General features: G+C 39.6%; 1 protein-coding gene across 1 annotated transcript; it reads left to right on the top strand.

The window, feature by feature from the left end:
• Positions 1-1,571: 1,571 nt before the first annotated feature.
• LOC102851362 (keratin, type II cytoskeletal 6C-like) lies at positions 1,572-6,533 on the top strand. Its single transcript, XM_006883858.1, has 9 exons — positions 1,572-2,096; positions 3,107-3,321; positions 3,669-3,729; positions 3,844-3,939; positions 4,063-4,227; positions 4,698-4,823; positions 5,653-5,873; positions 6,097-6,131; positions 6,242-6,533. Exons 1-9 carry the CDS (start codon positions 1,572-1,574, stop codon positions 6,475-6,477), a joined length of 1,680 nt encoding a protein of 559 aa, XP_006883920.1. The 3' UTR covers positions 6,478-6,533.
• The last annotated feature ends 8,388 nt before the right edge of the window (positions 6,534-14,921 follow it).

Below are 14,921 nucleotides of genomic sequence, written 5' to 3'. Positions count from 1 at the left end.
GATGGGTGTGTCAGAGGCAATGCGATTGGCACAGGATAGAGCAGGGTTTAGGGCTGTTGTACATAGGGTCACTATGAGTCACAAACGACTCAACAGCACATAACAACAACAAATAACATTCATTAGAAAAAAATTCAGTATGAAATTAAAGTTGACCAAAATAATTATTTCTCTGAGAAAAGAGAGTAAAAGGACAATATATTAAAACAATAAAATTCTAAACATTGTATTTCAGACTTCTGAAAAAAACAAAAGTTAAAGCCCTCTTAGAAATGAAGCCAAATTGAAAGTTGAATAAAGTGCAAACAATTGCTGAATGCATAATAATGAACATAGAAAAGATTGAGAAAAGTGAATGAGTGCTATGGCAGGAGGCTCAGAGCATATGGACAGAGATAATAAAGGAAATGTAAATATGAAAGACAAAGTGGGCCAACCTAAGCATAATTAGAAACTCTAAGAAAAAGAGAATTGCTGAATGCAGAATAGTGAATGTAGAGAAGATTGAAAAAAGTGAGTGAGTGAGTGAGTGATATGGCAGCTGGCTACGAGAGTATGGATAGCGATGCTGAAGGAAATGTAAATATGAGAATAAAGTGGGCCAATCTAAGCACAATTAGAAACCCTAAGAAAAAGAGAACATATGAGAGAGATGTTTGTATACTCAGAGAGAGAACCCGTCTTGTAAGAAGACAGTTAGATAGATGGAGATCATTAACCCTAGGACATAACAGATCCCAGGAAAGACCTAAGATAGTTTTAAAGGTTTTCCAAGAACTAACAACAGTGGTTTCCTCCAAATAGAAGTGAGTAGCTAGAGAATAACCTTAAACATATATTTGTTTCCTAATTGTGTATTGCTTACTAAATTTTTAAAGATGTGAATAACTACAAATAAAAATAATGTTCTAAGTAGACATTCACTTACGTCTACATCTGGAATCATGGCAATACATAAGAGAAACTTATTTGGCTATTAGTATATTTTAAAAAAATACAGAGTTGTGGACACATAGGTGCTCATTTTGTTGTTTTGTTTTCCAACCTGCTTAATATTTTTAAGGAAAAAGTATAGACTTAATATTCATATTCATTGAAAAACAGTGATATTTCAGTTAGGGCATGTGTAAGGGATGACATCTGATCTCCAATCTCTTTGAGAAGAATGATCAGACAGAGAAGACATTACTCAGTATATTTTGACACCAAGCATAATAATATGATGAACCTTTGTTAGAGATAGTGACTAACTCCTGACTATGATGAATTGAGAAAAGACTTATTGTCTTGACATCAACTTAAAGCTGGAGGATTGAAGAAGTTTTCCCTGACTAAAGGAAACTAAAAAAGCAATCTTCATATTTCATCACTTTACTAATAATCTGGGTGTGATCTCACTGTATGCAAAGCTCAGCCCTTCCCAACCTGCAAGCTCACCTTTCAGGACTGAGCCCAGCCCATTCTCACCATATATAAAAGTGCTGCCGGGAGGACATTCTTTGCTTTCTGCTCCTCTGAGCTTTACACTCCCACTTCACAAGCTTTCTTCGCCTTCTCATCTGTAGAGAACCATGTCTAGCAAATCCACCACAAGCCACCGTGCCTTCAGCACCAGCTCAGCCAGAGTCCCCAAGACTTGCCGCTCAGGCTTCAGCAGCGTCTCTGTGTCCCGCTCCAGGGGCAGTGGGGGCCTCACTGGGGCCTGTGGAGGAGCTGGCTTTGGCAGCAGGAGCCTCTACAGCCTGGGAGGCTCCAGGAGAATCGCCATTGGAGGTGGCAGCTGTGCCATGAGGAGTGGATATGGCAGCAGAGTTGGAGGTGGCTTTGGCTTTGGAGCAGGAGCCGGTGGTGCATTTGGTTTTGGTGCTGGAGCTGCTAGTGGCTTTGGGCTTGGTGGAGGAACTGGCTTTGCTGGTGGCTATGGGGGCTCTGGCTTCCCTGTCTGCCCTCCTGGGGGCATCCAAGAGGTCACTGTCAACCAGAGTCTCCTCACTCCTCTCAACCTGCAAATTGACCCAACTATCCAGAGAGTGAAGACTGAGGAGCGGGAACAGATCAAGACCCTCAACAACAAGTTTGCCTCCTTCATTGACAAGGTAAGCCAGCAGGATATTCTCTGTGACAGCTGATTCAGAGTCCTCTGACTGGAGAAATGATGAATTTGTCCCAGGGGAGGACATAGGAAGAAGGAGGCTCAAATTAGCATTCTATAGCATCCACATTGGCTCCTTACTGACAACAGATAGTGGAAATGGGAACAATTTTGAACATGATAAATCCTTTTTTTTTTTAACATGATAACTCTTTTAAATTACTGTCTTTCCTATCCCGGAAGATTTTTCAACTTTTCCTCATCTTGAGTCATTTAAAAAGAATAATAAACTGTAATGTCTTTACTTTTTATCTCAGAATACCCTAAGCAATTATGAAGTAAAGGCTGGTTACAGAAAATCTTAATTTTAGGTTAAGGAGGGAAATAGGAGTTTATATTAAGAGTGGAGAAAGAGGTTGGAAAAGGACAGCTATGATCCTAGAATACCCTGAAGACTGCTAATGTCATTGAAATTTACATGTAGAAATTGATGAATTGGTATACATTTTACTCAATATATTTTCCAAAAAAATTAAAATAACTTCTAAAGGAGAAAAATATTCTATCCAGAGGCAGAAAGCTTCTTAAATTATTTTTTTGTTGTTGTTACAGAACTGAATCTAGAAACAGGGATAGCCATCCATCAAAGATACTTTAGAGGGGAATCATGCAGAAAGGGGAAATTGAATTATAATCTAATATGCTACAGTAGTAAGCATTCTTTCTAATTGCAGGGATAAATTTTATGTATATCTTCTAAATGTTATCTTCAAACAATTTTAATATTTCTGCTTGTTAAGAGATGAGTATACTGAAAGTCACTGACCAGCTAAGTAACTTTCAGCGTAAGAAAAACCCAAAGGTCCCTTTCTTGCCAGATCTATAGAGTATGAAGGAAAGATTTGGACAACAGGACTCTCAACACGAGCCTCTGACCTGCTCCTCCTAGACCAGCATCATAGGAACATCCCAGGCCTTCATGGACACAGACTGACCACCTTGTTTTCCGTCCAGGTGCGGTTCCTGGAGCAGCAGAACAAGGTCCTTGATACCAAATGGACCCTGCTCCAAGAGCAGGGCACCAGGCCTGTAAGCCAGAATCTGGACATCCTGTTTGAGCAGTACATCAACAACCTGCGGAGACAGTTGGATAGTATCACTGGGGAGAGAGGCCGCCTGGACTCAGAACTCAGAAGTGTGCAGGACCTGGTTGAGGACACCAAGAACAAGTACGTTAAAAGAAATTGTGTAGGGCGTAATCCTTGAGGGTCAATCTTCAAGAAATAGATATCACAAAATGGAAACTGATCTTACAACTAAACAAACCTCAATGGAAGTAAAAAACCCCACAATTTAATGTGTAAAAGCAAATCTAAAAGACAGAAGCAAATTTGGGTTTAGAGGAAGGACTGGGAGAAAAAGGGATACATCATAAAAAATTTTTCTTTCAGGCAGAAAGTAGTAAGAAAATTCAATCTGTAAATACTGAGTTTTATGGAAGGTGTTGGCTCTCAGACTGCTTTTTCTATATCATTTTACCCACTGGTTCATGCTATTATTTTTCTTCTTACTCTAGATATGAAGATGAAATCAACAAGCGCACAGCAGCAGAGAATGAATTTGTCACTTTGAAGAAGGTGAGTTGCCTTAAGATCATAGGTTCAAGATTCTTAAGGCAGGTAGAGAGTCTAAAAATTGAATAGAAATGGAATGAGAACTCAGCTGATCTCTCTTTGTTGATGTGTCCTCAGGATGTTGATGCTGCTTACATTACCAAGGTTGGCCTGCAAGCCAATGTAGATAGTCTTATAGATGAGATCAATTTCCTGAAAGCCTTCTATGATGCTGTAAGTATCTCTATCTTCATTTTCTTTCATCTAAGGGGATTAAGCAATGGGTGGGAGGTTTCAGGATGGGATCCCCTGTGAATGTCTCTGGAAATGGTGGTCTTACAATCTTACATTTTACAGGAACTATCTCAGATGCAAACTCACATCTCAGACACATCTGTGGTCCTGTCCATGGACAACAACCGCAACCTGGACCTGGACAGCATCATTGCTGAGGTCAAAGCCCAATATGAAGAGATTGCCCAGAGGAGCAGGGCTGAGGCCGAGTCCTGGTACCAGACCAAGGTGAGCAGTGAGCTGACTGTGACTCCTTCTCATGGTGACCATTCAGGTTACAGATATTATTTGTGAAATACATTTCTAGGAATTTAGGTCTTTTCACAGGATGTATATTCTTGCAGTGTTAAAGTTGATATTTACATAATTTATGGCCAAATGTATTAAGTAAATTAAGCCAATGCTGGAGGAAATCTCTGATTTGATGAATTATTGCTTCTAGCCTCATCTTGGATGTTGAATTTTAGAAACATTGCACAGAATATTACCAGCCCAGAAAAGAACAAAATCAATAGTGGTCCCATACTAAGGATGCTCTGGGATTCTATAATAAAGTTGTTTCATATCTAATAGCCACGTGACATCTACATTTCCTTTATGAAAAACAAATTTGAATTATTTAAAAGCATGATTAAGAAAAGAAAGCCTTTGCTTACTTGTGAAAATCCATATACTCTCTCTCTCCCTCTGGACTACAGTACGAGGAGCTGCAGGTCACAGCAGGCAGACATGGGGATGACCTTCGCAATACCAAGCAGGAGATTTCTGAGATCAATCGCACGATCCAGAGGCTGAGATCTGAGATCGACCACGTCAAGAAACAGGTATGATGAAGGCAATTCAATAGTGAGGAAAGGCAAAGTTCGTGTGTTTAACCTGCTTACTTTCAAGAATTCCATCAACAACTCAGATTTAAAAACAAATCCCTGGGGACTAATGATGGGACAAGAGGAGAGGAAGAGAAGAACAGGTGCCCTGAGGGAGTCCTTGTGGGTTAGAAAGCATGGTCCAAACCCCAAAACTAGGTGTGAACGAGTGGATATAGTCTGCCTCAGCTAGTCAGAGTCTAAAAGATCAAGGTTAGAGGACTTAACCAGAATGATTGACTTGGGAAATGCAAACAATGTTGGGAAAGAAAATATCAGAAAGCTCAAGAAAGTCTGTTGACTAGGTAATCAAAAACTATGGTGAAACAAGGAATGATGCAAAGGGGAATGAAACAAAGAGTATTATTTCCCAAATGTGTAAGAGCCTCTGAGGTAGAACAAAACAAAATCTTAAAGAGTCTGAGGTGAAAACCCAGCACCTCAGCTGAAGATGTTTATGATTGTGTATATTTTTTTGTGGTATCCACATGAAATCATCAAAAATATATTCCTGTTTTAATTTTGTTGACAAAACTACAAATAAGTTATAGGGAATCTTTTATCCAATGCCAAGTCTTTATTTAATTATGTCATTATCTACAACCTCATAAAGCTACATGAATTGTTGTCAAGTTCTCCACTTGACAATCCTTAAAATACAGAAAAAGACTGGAAAAGTCTTCACTTCTTAGAAGTAGAATTTCTTCTCACTGAGAAATCAGAACTAGAGTGAGTCTCCTCTGAAGAGTGATGTTAGAGATTCTTTCTCCTTCCTATCCCTATCTAGTGTGCCAGCCTGCAGGCTGCCATTGCTGATGCTGAACAGCGTGGAGAAATGGCCCTCAAGGATGCCAAGAACAAGCTGGAAGACCTGGAAGATGCTCTGCAGAAGGCCAAGCAGGACATGGCCAGGCTATTGAAAGATTACCAAGAACTGATGAATGTGAAGCTGTCCCTGGACGTGGAGATTGCTACCTACAGGACATTGCTAGAAGGCGAGGAGTGCAGGTACTTGACTCACATAAGTTCCTTAAACATCTAATGTTCACTCTCTGAGTATCATTTTATGTCAGACTGGTCATGGTCATAGTGTTATTCAATATTACAACTGTACACAATTGTTATACAATAAGAAAGGCCATGTCCCAAAGACTGTTTCCCAGATAAAACACCCCATTCCATCCAAGTAAAGATTTTCTGAAGTAATAGCTCTGTGTATCTTCTCTCCTAGGCTGAATGGCGAAGGTGTTGGACAAGTCAACATCTGTGAGTACACTTTCATGCCTTCCTCCATTGCCTTTGTTCTTATGTCTGGATGCAGACTGACATAAGAACATCTTATATATCATCCTATCCTTGTTTCTCTCCCCTCACAGCTGTGGTGCAGTCCAACATCTCCAACGGCTATGGCAGCACCAGTGGGATGGGTGGTGGTTTAAGCCTTGGTGGGGGCAGTGGCTACTCGTATGGCAGTGGTCACAGCCTTGGAGGTGGCTTCAGTTCCAGCAGTGGCAGATGCATTGGAGGTGGCTTCAGTTCTACGGGAGGCAGCAGTTCCACTGTCAAATACACCACCACCTCATCCTCTAGCCGGAAGAGCTACAAGCACTGAAGCTCTACTGACAGTTCTCCATCCAATAGGCCTCAGGCCCCTGCTCCAGCTCCCTCCTCTCCTGGTCTTTTATCTATATGCTACCAGAGTTAGGAGTGATGTTGTCTAGCATCCACTTCTCATATCCTTGTCTATTACGGCTCCACCTGCACTTCCTTCCATTACCATCACAGAGACAGTCTCCAATTTTACATCATAATTAATATGACGCTTCATTTGTTTACTAAATTATCATTCTTTTCCTTCCAATGCCCTGCATCTAAGGCTGAACTCATTTAAAGAGAACTCTCCCTGCCACTGTTGATTATACAAACTCAATTTGAGTTGTTCTCCAGGACAGAGCAAATTCTTTGATGCCCACCAGTGAAGGAGATCCCATCTTACAAATGTAATAATCCTTCCTTGCAGTAGTTATAAAAGGGCAAATGAAAAGTCCCATGATCTATGGAGGCTATACTTTTGTGATGTTTTTCTTCTCCTCTCTCTTGACATTATCAATAAAGCAAATTTATAACATATTGTTTTGCAAGTTTTCTTTCTCCTAACATAAATAGGTCTTAAGATTTCTCACTTTTCTGAATCATTTCATTTTGAAAGACACCTAGTTCCTCATGCGCCTCTATCTCCTTTCAAAGAACTATATTTTTAATCAATCAAAACAATATCATGTTTGACAAGACCATACAATGTTTGGTTTATACTTATATTATGAGTTGTATGTGATTCAAAAGCACCTAACAACAACAATATTATCACTTCTTTATATTTCTCACCAAACATCACTAGGAGACGAGTAATAATGGTTCATGAAAATTAAGCCCACTTAATTATTACATTATTATCTAAGAATGAAGAATAATTGAAAGAAAATAACTGAGAAGAAAAATTATCTGGGGTATAATAATCTATTGGTAAGGATTCTCTAAAGAAAGAGAAAGTATAATGTATCTGACAAATAGCCAACAATGGAAGCTAGAATAATTGGTAAAAAATTTTCTTCTCATTTGGGAGGCTGGACTCTGAGGGGGAATATGACAACAGGATTGGAAGAAGACTCATCAACAACCTATGTTATGCAGATGACACAGCCCTGCTTGCTGAAACTGAGAAGGGCCTGAAGAGCTTGCTGCAGAAGGTCAAGGACTACAGCCTTCAGTATGGATTGAAGCTCAACATCAAGAAAACAAAGATTCTGACTACTGAGCCAGCTGGCAGCATCACGTTAGATGGTGAAGCGATTGATATTGTTAACAGCTTTAGTTTGCTTGGCTCCACGGTCAACACTCTTAGTACCAGTAGTCAGGAAATGAAAAGACAAATTGCATTGGAAAAGTCTGATGTTAGAGACCGCTCCAAAGTACTGAAGAGCAATGATGTCATTCTAAAGACTAAGGTGAGCCTGATATAGGCAATGATCTTTGCAATCACCTGCTATGCATCAGAGAGCTGGACAATGACTAGGGATGAGCGCAGGATAATTGATGCCTTTGAGCTGTGGTGCTGGAGAAGAGTATTGAATATACATACCATGGACTGCTAAGAGAACAAACACGTTCATCCTGGAGAGGGTGAAAACAGGCTTCTCCTCGGAAGCAAGGATTCTGAGGCTTTGTCTGATATACTTTGGACATGTTTCCAGAAGGGACCAGTCCTCGGAGAGGGGCATCATGCTTGGGAGGGTGGAGGGATGGCACAGGGGAGAAAGACCCTCAATGATTGATTCAGTGACTAGAGTAATGGAAGTAAGTGTGTCAGAGACAATCAGATTGGCATAGGATAGAGCAGGGTTTAGGTCACTATGAGTCACAGGAGACTCGACAGCACATAACAACAACAATAACCATGAATTTTTACTATGGATACAAAAAAAGAAAATCATAGACAGAGTCAATATTTTCTCCATCTATCATAATCTATCAAGTACTTGCTATGAGTCAGAGAGCTGAACAACTTCCAGGGATGATAGAAAGAGAATTGTTGCCTTTGAGCTATGGTGCTATAGAAGAGTGTTGAATATACCATAGACTGCTAGGAGAACAAACAGGTTTGGCCTGAAGAGGATGAAACCAGGCTGCTCCTTGGAGTCAAGGATTCTGAGGCTTCATCTGACATACTTTGTACATGTTTCCAAGAAGGAGCAGTTCTTGGAGAGGGAAATCATGCTTAGAAGGATGGAGGGACAGCGCAAGAGAGGAAGATCAATATAAATATGAACTTTATTAACTTTGTATGTAAACCAGTATAAAATAAAATAAAAAACCTGAAATGGTCTTAGACATGGTAAAATGACAATAAGTGTTTGTTAAGTGAAAAAAATAAAAAAGAGAAGAAGACCCTCGAGATGGATTGATTCAGTGCCTGGGGAAATGAGGTTAGATGTGTCAGAGACAATAAGCTTGGCACAGGATAGAACAAGTCTCAGAGCTATTGTACATAGAGTCACAAGCAACTCAATGACCCATAACAACAGCATCATGATCTTGCCTATTGTTGTAGTTGAGTACATTTCAGTTAGAACTGACTCACTGATGACTTTACAGAGGATTTTCACAGGTAGTAAACTGAGGGGAGACTGTCTATCTTTCTCCCGTGGAATACCTGTTTAATTTGAACCGAAGTATCTGTATCTTTGAGTTGTCTTTGAGTGGTTGTTGGGAGGGGGAAGTCTTGGAAAAAGACATCATAGGGGGAGAGGTGGAGAGTCAGGAAGACCCTCAACAAGCTGGTTTGACACAGGGACTGTAACAATGGACTTGACCATATCAGAGAAGGTGAAGATGGCACAGGACGTGGAAGGTACAGACCTGTTGTTCAAAAGATCACTATGAGACATAGTCCACATGATCACACCTAACAACAACAAACACAATGAAGGAACCATGCTGGCACAATTCATTATGTGTCAGGCTGCTAATTGAAAGAATAGTGTTAGCAATTCACTAAGTACGCTGTGAGAACAAAGGTGATCAGTCTTCTCTCATTATGATTTAGAGCCTCAGAAACTCAACTGAGAGTCACTATGAGTCAGAATTCCCTTGAATGGCAATGGGAATGTCATGGGTGTATACATGAGGTGTTCTAGAAGACTCTCAGCTGGCTCACACATGGCTTTAGGGGACACAAAGGCACTGAGGACAATGATATCTCCCTTCATTGAGATTGTGTTCATGACGTGAAAGTGGGAAACTAAGGTTTCCAAGTTAAATAATGATACAGAGTCACTGTACCAAAAAGAATTGGTTGGCACAGAAGAATTTCAAGAAACAAAATATGATCAAGAGACAATGGTGATGAAGGAGGAAGTTCAGACTGCTCTGGAGGACTTGGGAAAAAATAAAGGCCTGGGAGTGATAAAATTCCAATTGACATATTTCAACAAAGAGATGCTGCCCTGGATGTACTCACCAGGTTGTTCCAAGAAATCTAGAGGACAACTACCTGGACAACTGACTGAAAGAGATCCATATTTATTCCCACTTCAAAAAGAGGTGAACCAACAGAGTATGGAAATTATTATATAATAGTACTCATATCACATGCAAGCAAAAGCCTGCTGAAGATTATTCAGAGATGACTGGACTTGACAGAGAACTACCAGAAATACAAGCTGGGTTTAGAAGAGACCATGGCACTAGAGACACGTTGCCAATGTCAGATGGATTTTGGCACAAAGCAAAGAGTACCAGAGGGAATCTATCTGTGTTTCATTGACTATGCAAAGACATTTGTGTGGATCACAACAAATTGTGGTTAAGCTTGGGAAAAATGGGAATCCCAGAATTGTGCTCATGTGAAACCTATACTTGGACCAGGAAGCAGTCCTCAGAACAGAGTAGGGAAACAGTATATGGTTCAAAATCAGGAAAGGAGTATGCCAGGGATGTATCCTATCTCCATACCTTTTCAACCTATATACAGATCATTCAGGAGGCTGAGCTTTATGAGTAGGAATGTGGCATCAGGATTGGAGGAAGACTCATCAACAATCTACATTATGCAGATAACACAACCTAGCTTGCTGAAACTGAGGAGGACCTGAAGCACTTGCTGAAGAAGGTCAAGGACTGTGGTCTTTGATAGGAACTGAAGCTCAACATCAAAAAGACAAAGATTCTTACCACTGAGCCAATTGTTGGAACCATGATGGATGGAGAAGAGATTGAGGTTGTTAACAACTTCAGCTTACTCAGATCCACAATCAACACTCTTGGCACCAGCAGTCAGGAAATCAAAAGACGAATTTCATTAGTTAAATCTACTTTCCAGAGTACTGAGAAGCAATGATGTTATTCTAATCCAGGCCATGGTCTTCACAATTACATGTTATGTATCAGACAGCTGGACAATGGCAAAGGATGACAGAAGAAGAGTTTTGAGTTATGTGGCTGGAAAAGAGTCTTGAACATACCATAGACCACCAAGAAAACAAATTGGTCTGTGTTGGAGAGAATGAAACCAAGTTTTTCCTTGGAGGCTAGGATTTGAAGCTCCATCTCACATACTGTGGGCACGGGGCCAGGAGAGATCAGTCCTTGGAGAAGGGCACCATGCTTGGATGGGTGAAGAGATAGTGTAGGAGAGGAAGACCCCAGATGAGATGGAGTGATACAATAACTGGGGCAATGGGGGTAGGTATGTCAGAATCAGTGAGACTGGCTCAGGAGAGGGCAGGCTTCATACATAGGGTCACTGTGAGTCACAGATGACTCGACAGCACATAACAACAAGAATATTCAGATAATACAAAAACTGGATAAATTGTGTATACTGCACTGAAACAGATGAGAGACTGAATAATCTAAAAGTGATGTATGATAGGGTATTATGGTAATCACAAGAGTCCACAATTAAGGTTGCATAGTGGAATGTACTTGGGGAGGTGGGAGGGGTGTGGGGGGATTGTGTACCAGGGAGGGAGTCTTTCTTTTACTTTTGAAAGAGAGGAGCGAACTGGGGTGCGGGGGGAGAGGGTTGGGCGGGGAGAGAAGTGCAGCAATGAATGAATGGAAATCCAAATTCTCTGTAAATGTTCATTAAAATTATTAATAAAAAGAAAATTTAAATTAAATTTTAAAAAAGAATATTCAGATAATACAATGTTTTACACATAAATATTTGAATGGGAGACTCCTAAACGTAATCTAGCAGAGGAAAGTGAGCCATTTTTACCATTTCTTAATGAATATTACAAAAAAACCCCACAAATCATTAATTCAATCTTCAACAACAAAATGAAAAATTGTGAAAATTTCCAAAGGAATATGTAGAATATATCATAGAAACAGAGAATATTACACAAAGTGTTTTTAAAAAATTGAAAGAGAGGACTATAGCTTCAAACCTAAGAAAAAGAATCTAGTAAAGAACACTCTAAAATACAGCAAAGACTATTAGTTATCATACACATGTTTTCTAATCATCCATTCTTTCAGAATGTCCTTCTTGTCACTCATTCCAATGTAGTATTCAGTATTCATTACCAAGCCATTCTTTTCCTGCTTTCCCCCTTCCTCTACTTCGATCCAATTATTACAATAGTGGGTTTATGCCATATATGTCCCTTTGTGACTTAGATCTCTCACTCAGCATAATGTCTTCCAGACTCATCTAAATTGTGCTCTATTTTATCATTATTTTTCAATGCTATGCTGTATTCCATTGTGTGAACGTACCATGATTTCTCTATCCATTAAATTGTTGATGGGCACATGGGCTGTTTCCATCTCTTTGATACTGGGAATAATGCTGTGGAGAGAGAAAAAAATGGGTGTGCATGTATCTGCTTGTGTTACAGTTCTGATTTCTTTGGGGTATATTCCCAGTAGTAAAATATCTGAGTTAAATTTTATTTTTATTTCCAACCTCCCTGGTGGAATGGGTGATCAGACACCATGTATACAATAATTAATAGTCTTACATGTGAATTGCATGAGTGGGGGACGGAGGAAAGTGTACATGAAGGAACAATTAATTTTAAAAAATACTAAATAAAAAAACCAATAATATAATTTTTAAAAAAGATATTTGATGTTTCAACCTCCTGGTAGGGGTACTAAGGAAATAAACACTTTTAAAACAACAAGAAAAATACAACAAACACAAACATCATGGTAAGTACAAAGCAAACCATAACAATGAAGTTTTACTACACATCAGGCACTCTTGAATCATTAACTCATGTAATGGCAGGAGAAATGGCATTTCCTTGGTAGAAAACCAAAAAAAAATTTTTTTTTATGTCAATGCAAACCAAGTTGGAATAGGCTGGGGACGACAGTTCATATATTACAAAGTCTCAAGAAACTATGACTGTTACCGTGTGGGGAGTATCCTAGTTTTCCCTTCTCAAGCAGGCTAAAGAATTGAACACAACAGAAAAGAATAGAGGAGAGAATGGTATTCAAGTACTAAGGTAGTACAGAGTACAGCAAGTTTAGTGTATCTTGGGAGAGCACACTTTATTATCTGTTGTTGGGTACTGCAGAGTCAAAACCGACCCACAGCTGACCCTTAAGAGGGTTTTTAGAGGCAATTAATCACATGGGAGGAGATTGTCCATTTTTCTCCGCATACTTTTGGGATTGCACCTCAGCTTCTTGCCACTAGTCCACCAGAACTCCCTTTAAAAAATAAGCTGAAGACTTGTACAAATTGCAGGGACAAGAAGAAAGAGACAAGGAGGCTGAAATGAGGGTAATGGTAGACTTACTGGGAAGTTACATCTCCAAAAGAATGGACCTTCCTCCTTGAAAGGAGATAAGGAGAAAAGATGCCTTGCTTATGAGGTGAATCTGTATTTATGGCTCATTCTCTTGATGCCACAGAGAGCTCAAAGTTTAGTGGGCAGGCCTCCTTTTGGTCCCAGTTCCCTGATGTCATTCAAGTCCAAAGTATCTACTTCTTCTGATACTGCTCATGTTCTGAAAGTACTATTTCTATGTGTACCAATATCTGTTGGAAGGAGGAGTGACATCCACTTCCGTAATAGCTTGCCTCTGGAAACCCTATAAACCTGGAGAGAGGATGAGGCACCCAAGCGTCAAGGACTCTCCTTCATAGGGTCACTATGAGTCGCCTGCGACTCGATGGCACTTAACAACAACAACAACAACAACAACAACCAATAACTGCTTCCTGGCTCTGATGTAACTTTTGATCCCCACTCCTGGCCCCTGATATCATTGATTCTAATCCTAACATGAAGTCTAAGATGGAAAATAAATCAGAGATAAGTCTCTTTTGCAGAACAATTTGGAGAAAGAAAGTTTGTTCTAAAACATACTGTGGTCATCTCTGTTGGCTGGTGAGAACTGAAAATGAAAATAATTATATTCTCAGTTCTAGAAAATTATCCTAATGTATCGCCTTCAAAAGCACATAAGCACAATGATTAAGGGTTTAGCTGATAACTGAAAGGTGAAGAGTTCGAATGATCTCTCTGAGACCAAATGGTGGCAAATCTGTTTCTTTTAATCTTTACAACCTGGAGAATCCTTTAGGGCAGGACTATTTTATTCTGAAGTGTGACTCTGAGGTAAAATTAAACTCAACAGTAATGGGGTTTTGCCTTCTTGGGATATCTTCAGAAAATACTGGTCTAAAAGTAGCTTACTTCACTCAAAGATAAGGACTAAGCAGAAGGGAATCTTCTTAAGACTCACAAAGTTATTACATTTAAAATAAATGTATTAGTAGAGTACCAAGCTATAAGATCAATATAAAAAAATAAATGGGATTCCTCTGCAGTAAAAAAGAGAACTCAGAGAAGGAAACCAAGAAAGCAATACCATTTAGATAACTAACCACAAATTAAGATACTTGGGAGTGAATATAACTAGAGACACAAAAGACCTGTACAAAGAAAATTTTAGAAAAATTCTGCAAGACACAATAAAAGACATAAATAAGTGGGGAAATGTGCTGTGTTCATGAATAGGGGGACTCAATATTGTGAAAATGAGAACTCTACCAAAATAATTTACATGTTCAATGCAATCCTAGTACAGATACCAAATACATTTTTTAAAATAATTTTAATGAACATTTACAGAGATTTTGGATTTCCATTCATTCATTGCTGCACTTCTCTCCCTGCCCAGGTCTCTTCCCTCCCCCCAGTTAGCTCCTCTCTTTAAAAAGTAAAAGAAAGACTCTCTCCCTGGTACACAATCGCCCCACACTGCTCCCACCTCCCCAAGTACATTCCACTATGCAACCTTAATTGTGGACTCTTGTGATAACCATAATACCCTATCATACATTGCTTTTAACTCATTCACTCCCGCATCTGTTTCAGTGCAGTATACACAATTTATCCAGTTTTTCTCAGTCTTACCCCAACCCTGATACCAGTCCCATTTTACAGCAGTGTCACCATGCAATATTTGTCCTTTTGTGACTGAGATATTTCACTCAGCATAATGTCCTCCAGGCTCACCCATTTT

Source organism: Elephantulus edwardii, unplaced genomic scaffold (genome assembly GCF_000299155.1).
Source record: "Elephantulus edwardii isolate Elephantulus edwardi_28Jun2011 unplaced genomic scaffold, EleEdw1.0 scaffold00030, whole genome shotgun sequence".
Lineage (NCBI taxonomy): Eukaryota > Metazoa > Chordata > Mammalia > Macroscelidea > Macroscelididae > Elephantulus > Elephantulus edwardii.
This window is presented reverse-complemented; position numbering and strand designations above follow the sequence as displayed.

Excerpts from the sequence above, each read along its gene's own strand:
- LOC102851362 (XM_006883858.1), top strand. The coding sequence starts at position 1,572 with ATGTCTAGCAAATCCACCACAAGCCACCGTGCCTTCAGCACCAGCTCA. Across the intron at positions 3,730-3,843 it reads AATTTGTCACTTTGAAGAAG|GATGTTGATGCTGCTTACAT; the intron begins GTGAGTTGCCTT and ends ATGTGTCCTCAG. Across the intron at positions 4,228-4,697 it reads AGTCCTGGTACCAGACCAAG|TACGAGGAGCTGCAGGTCAC; the intron begins GTGAGCAGTGAG and ends TCTGGACTACAG.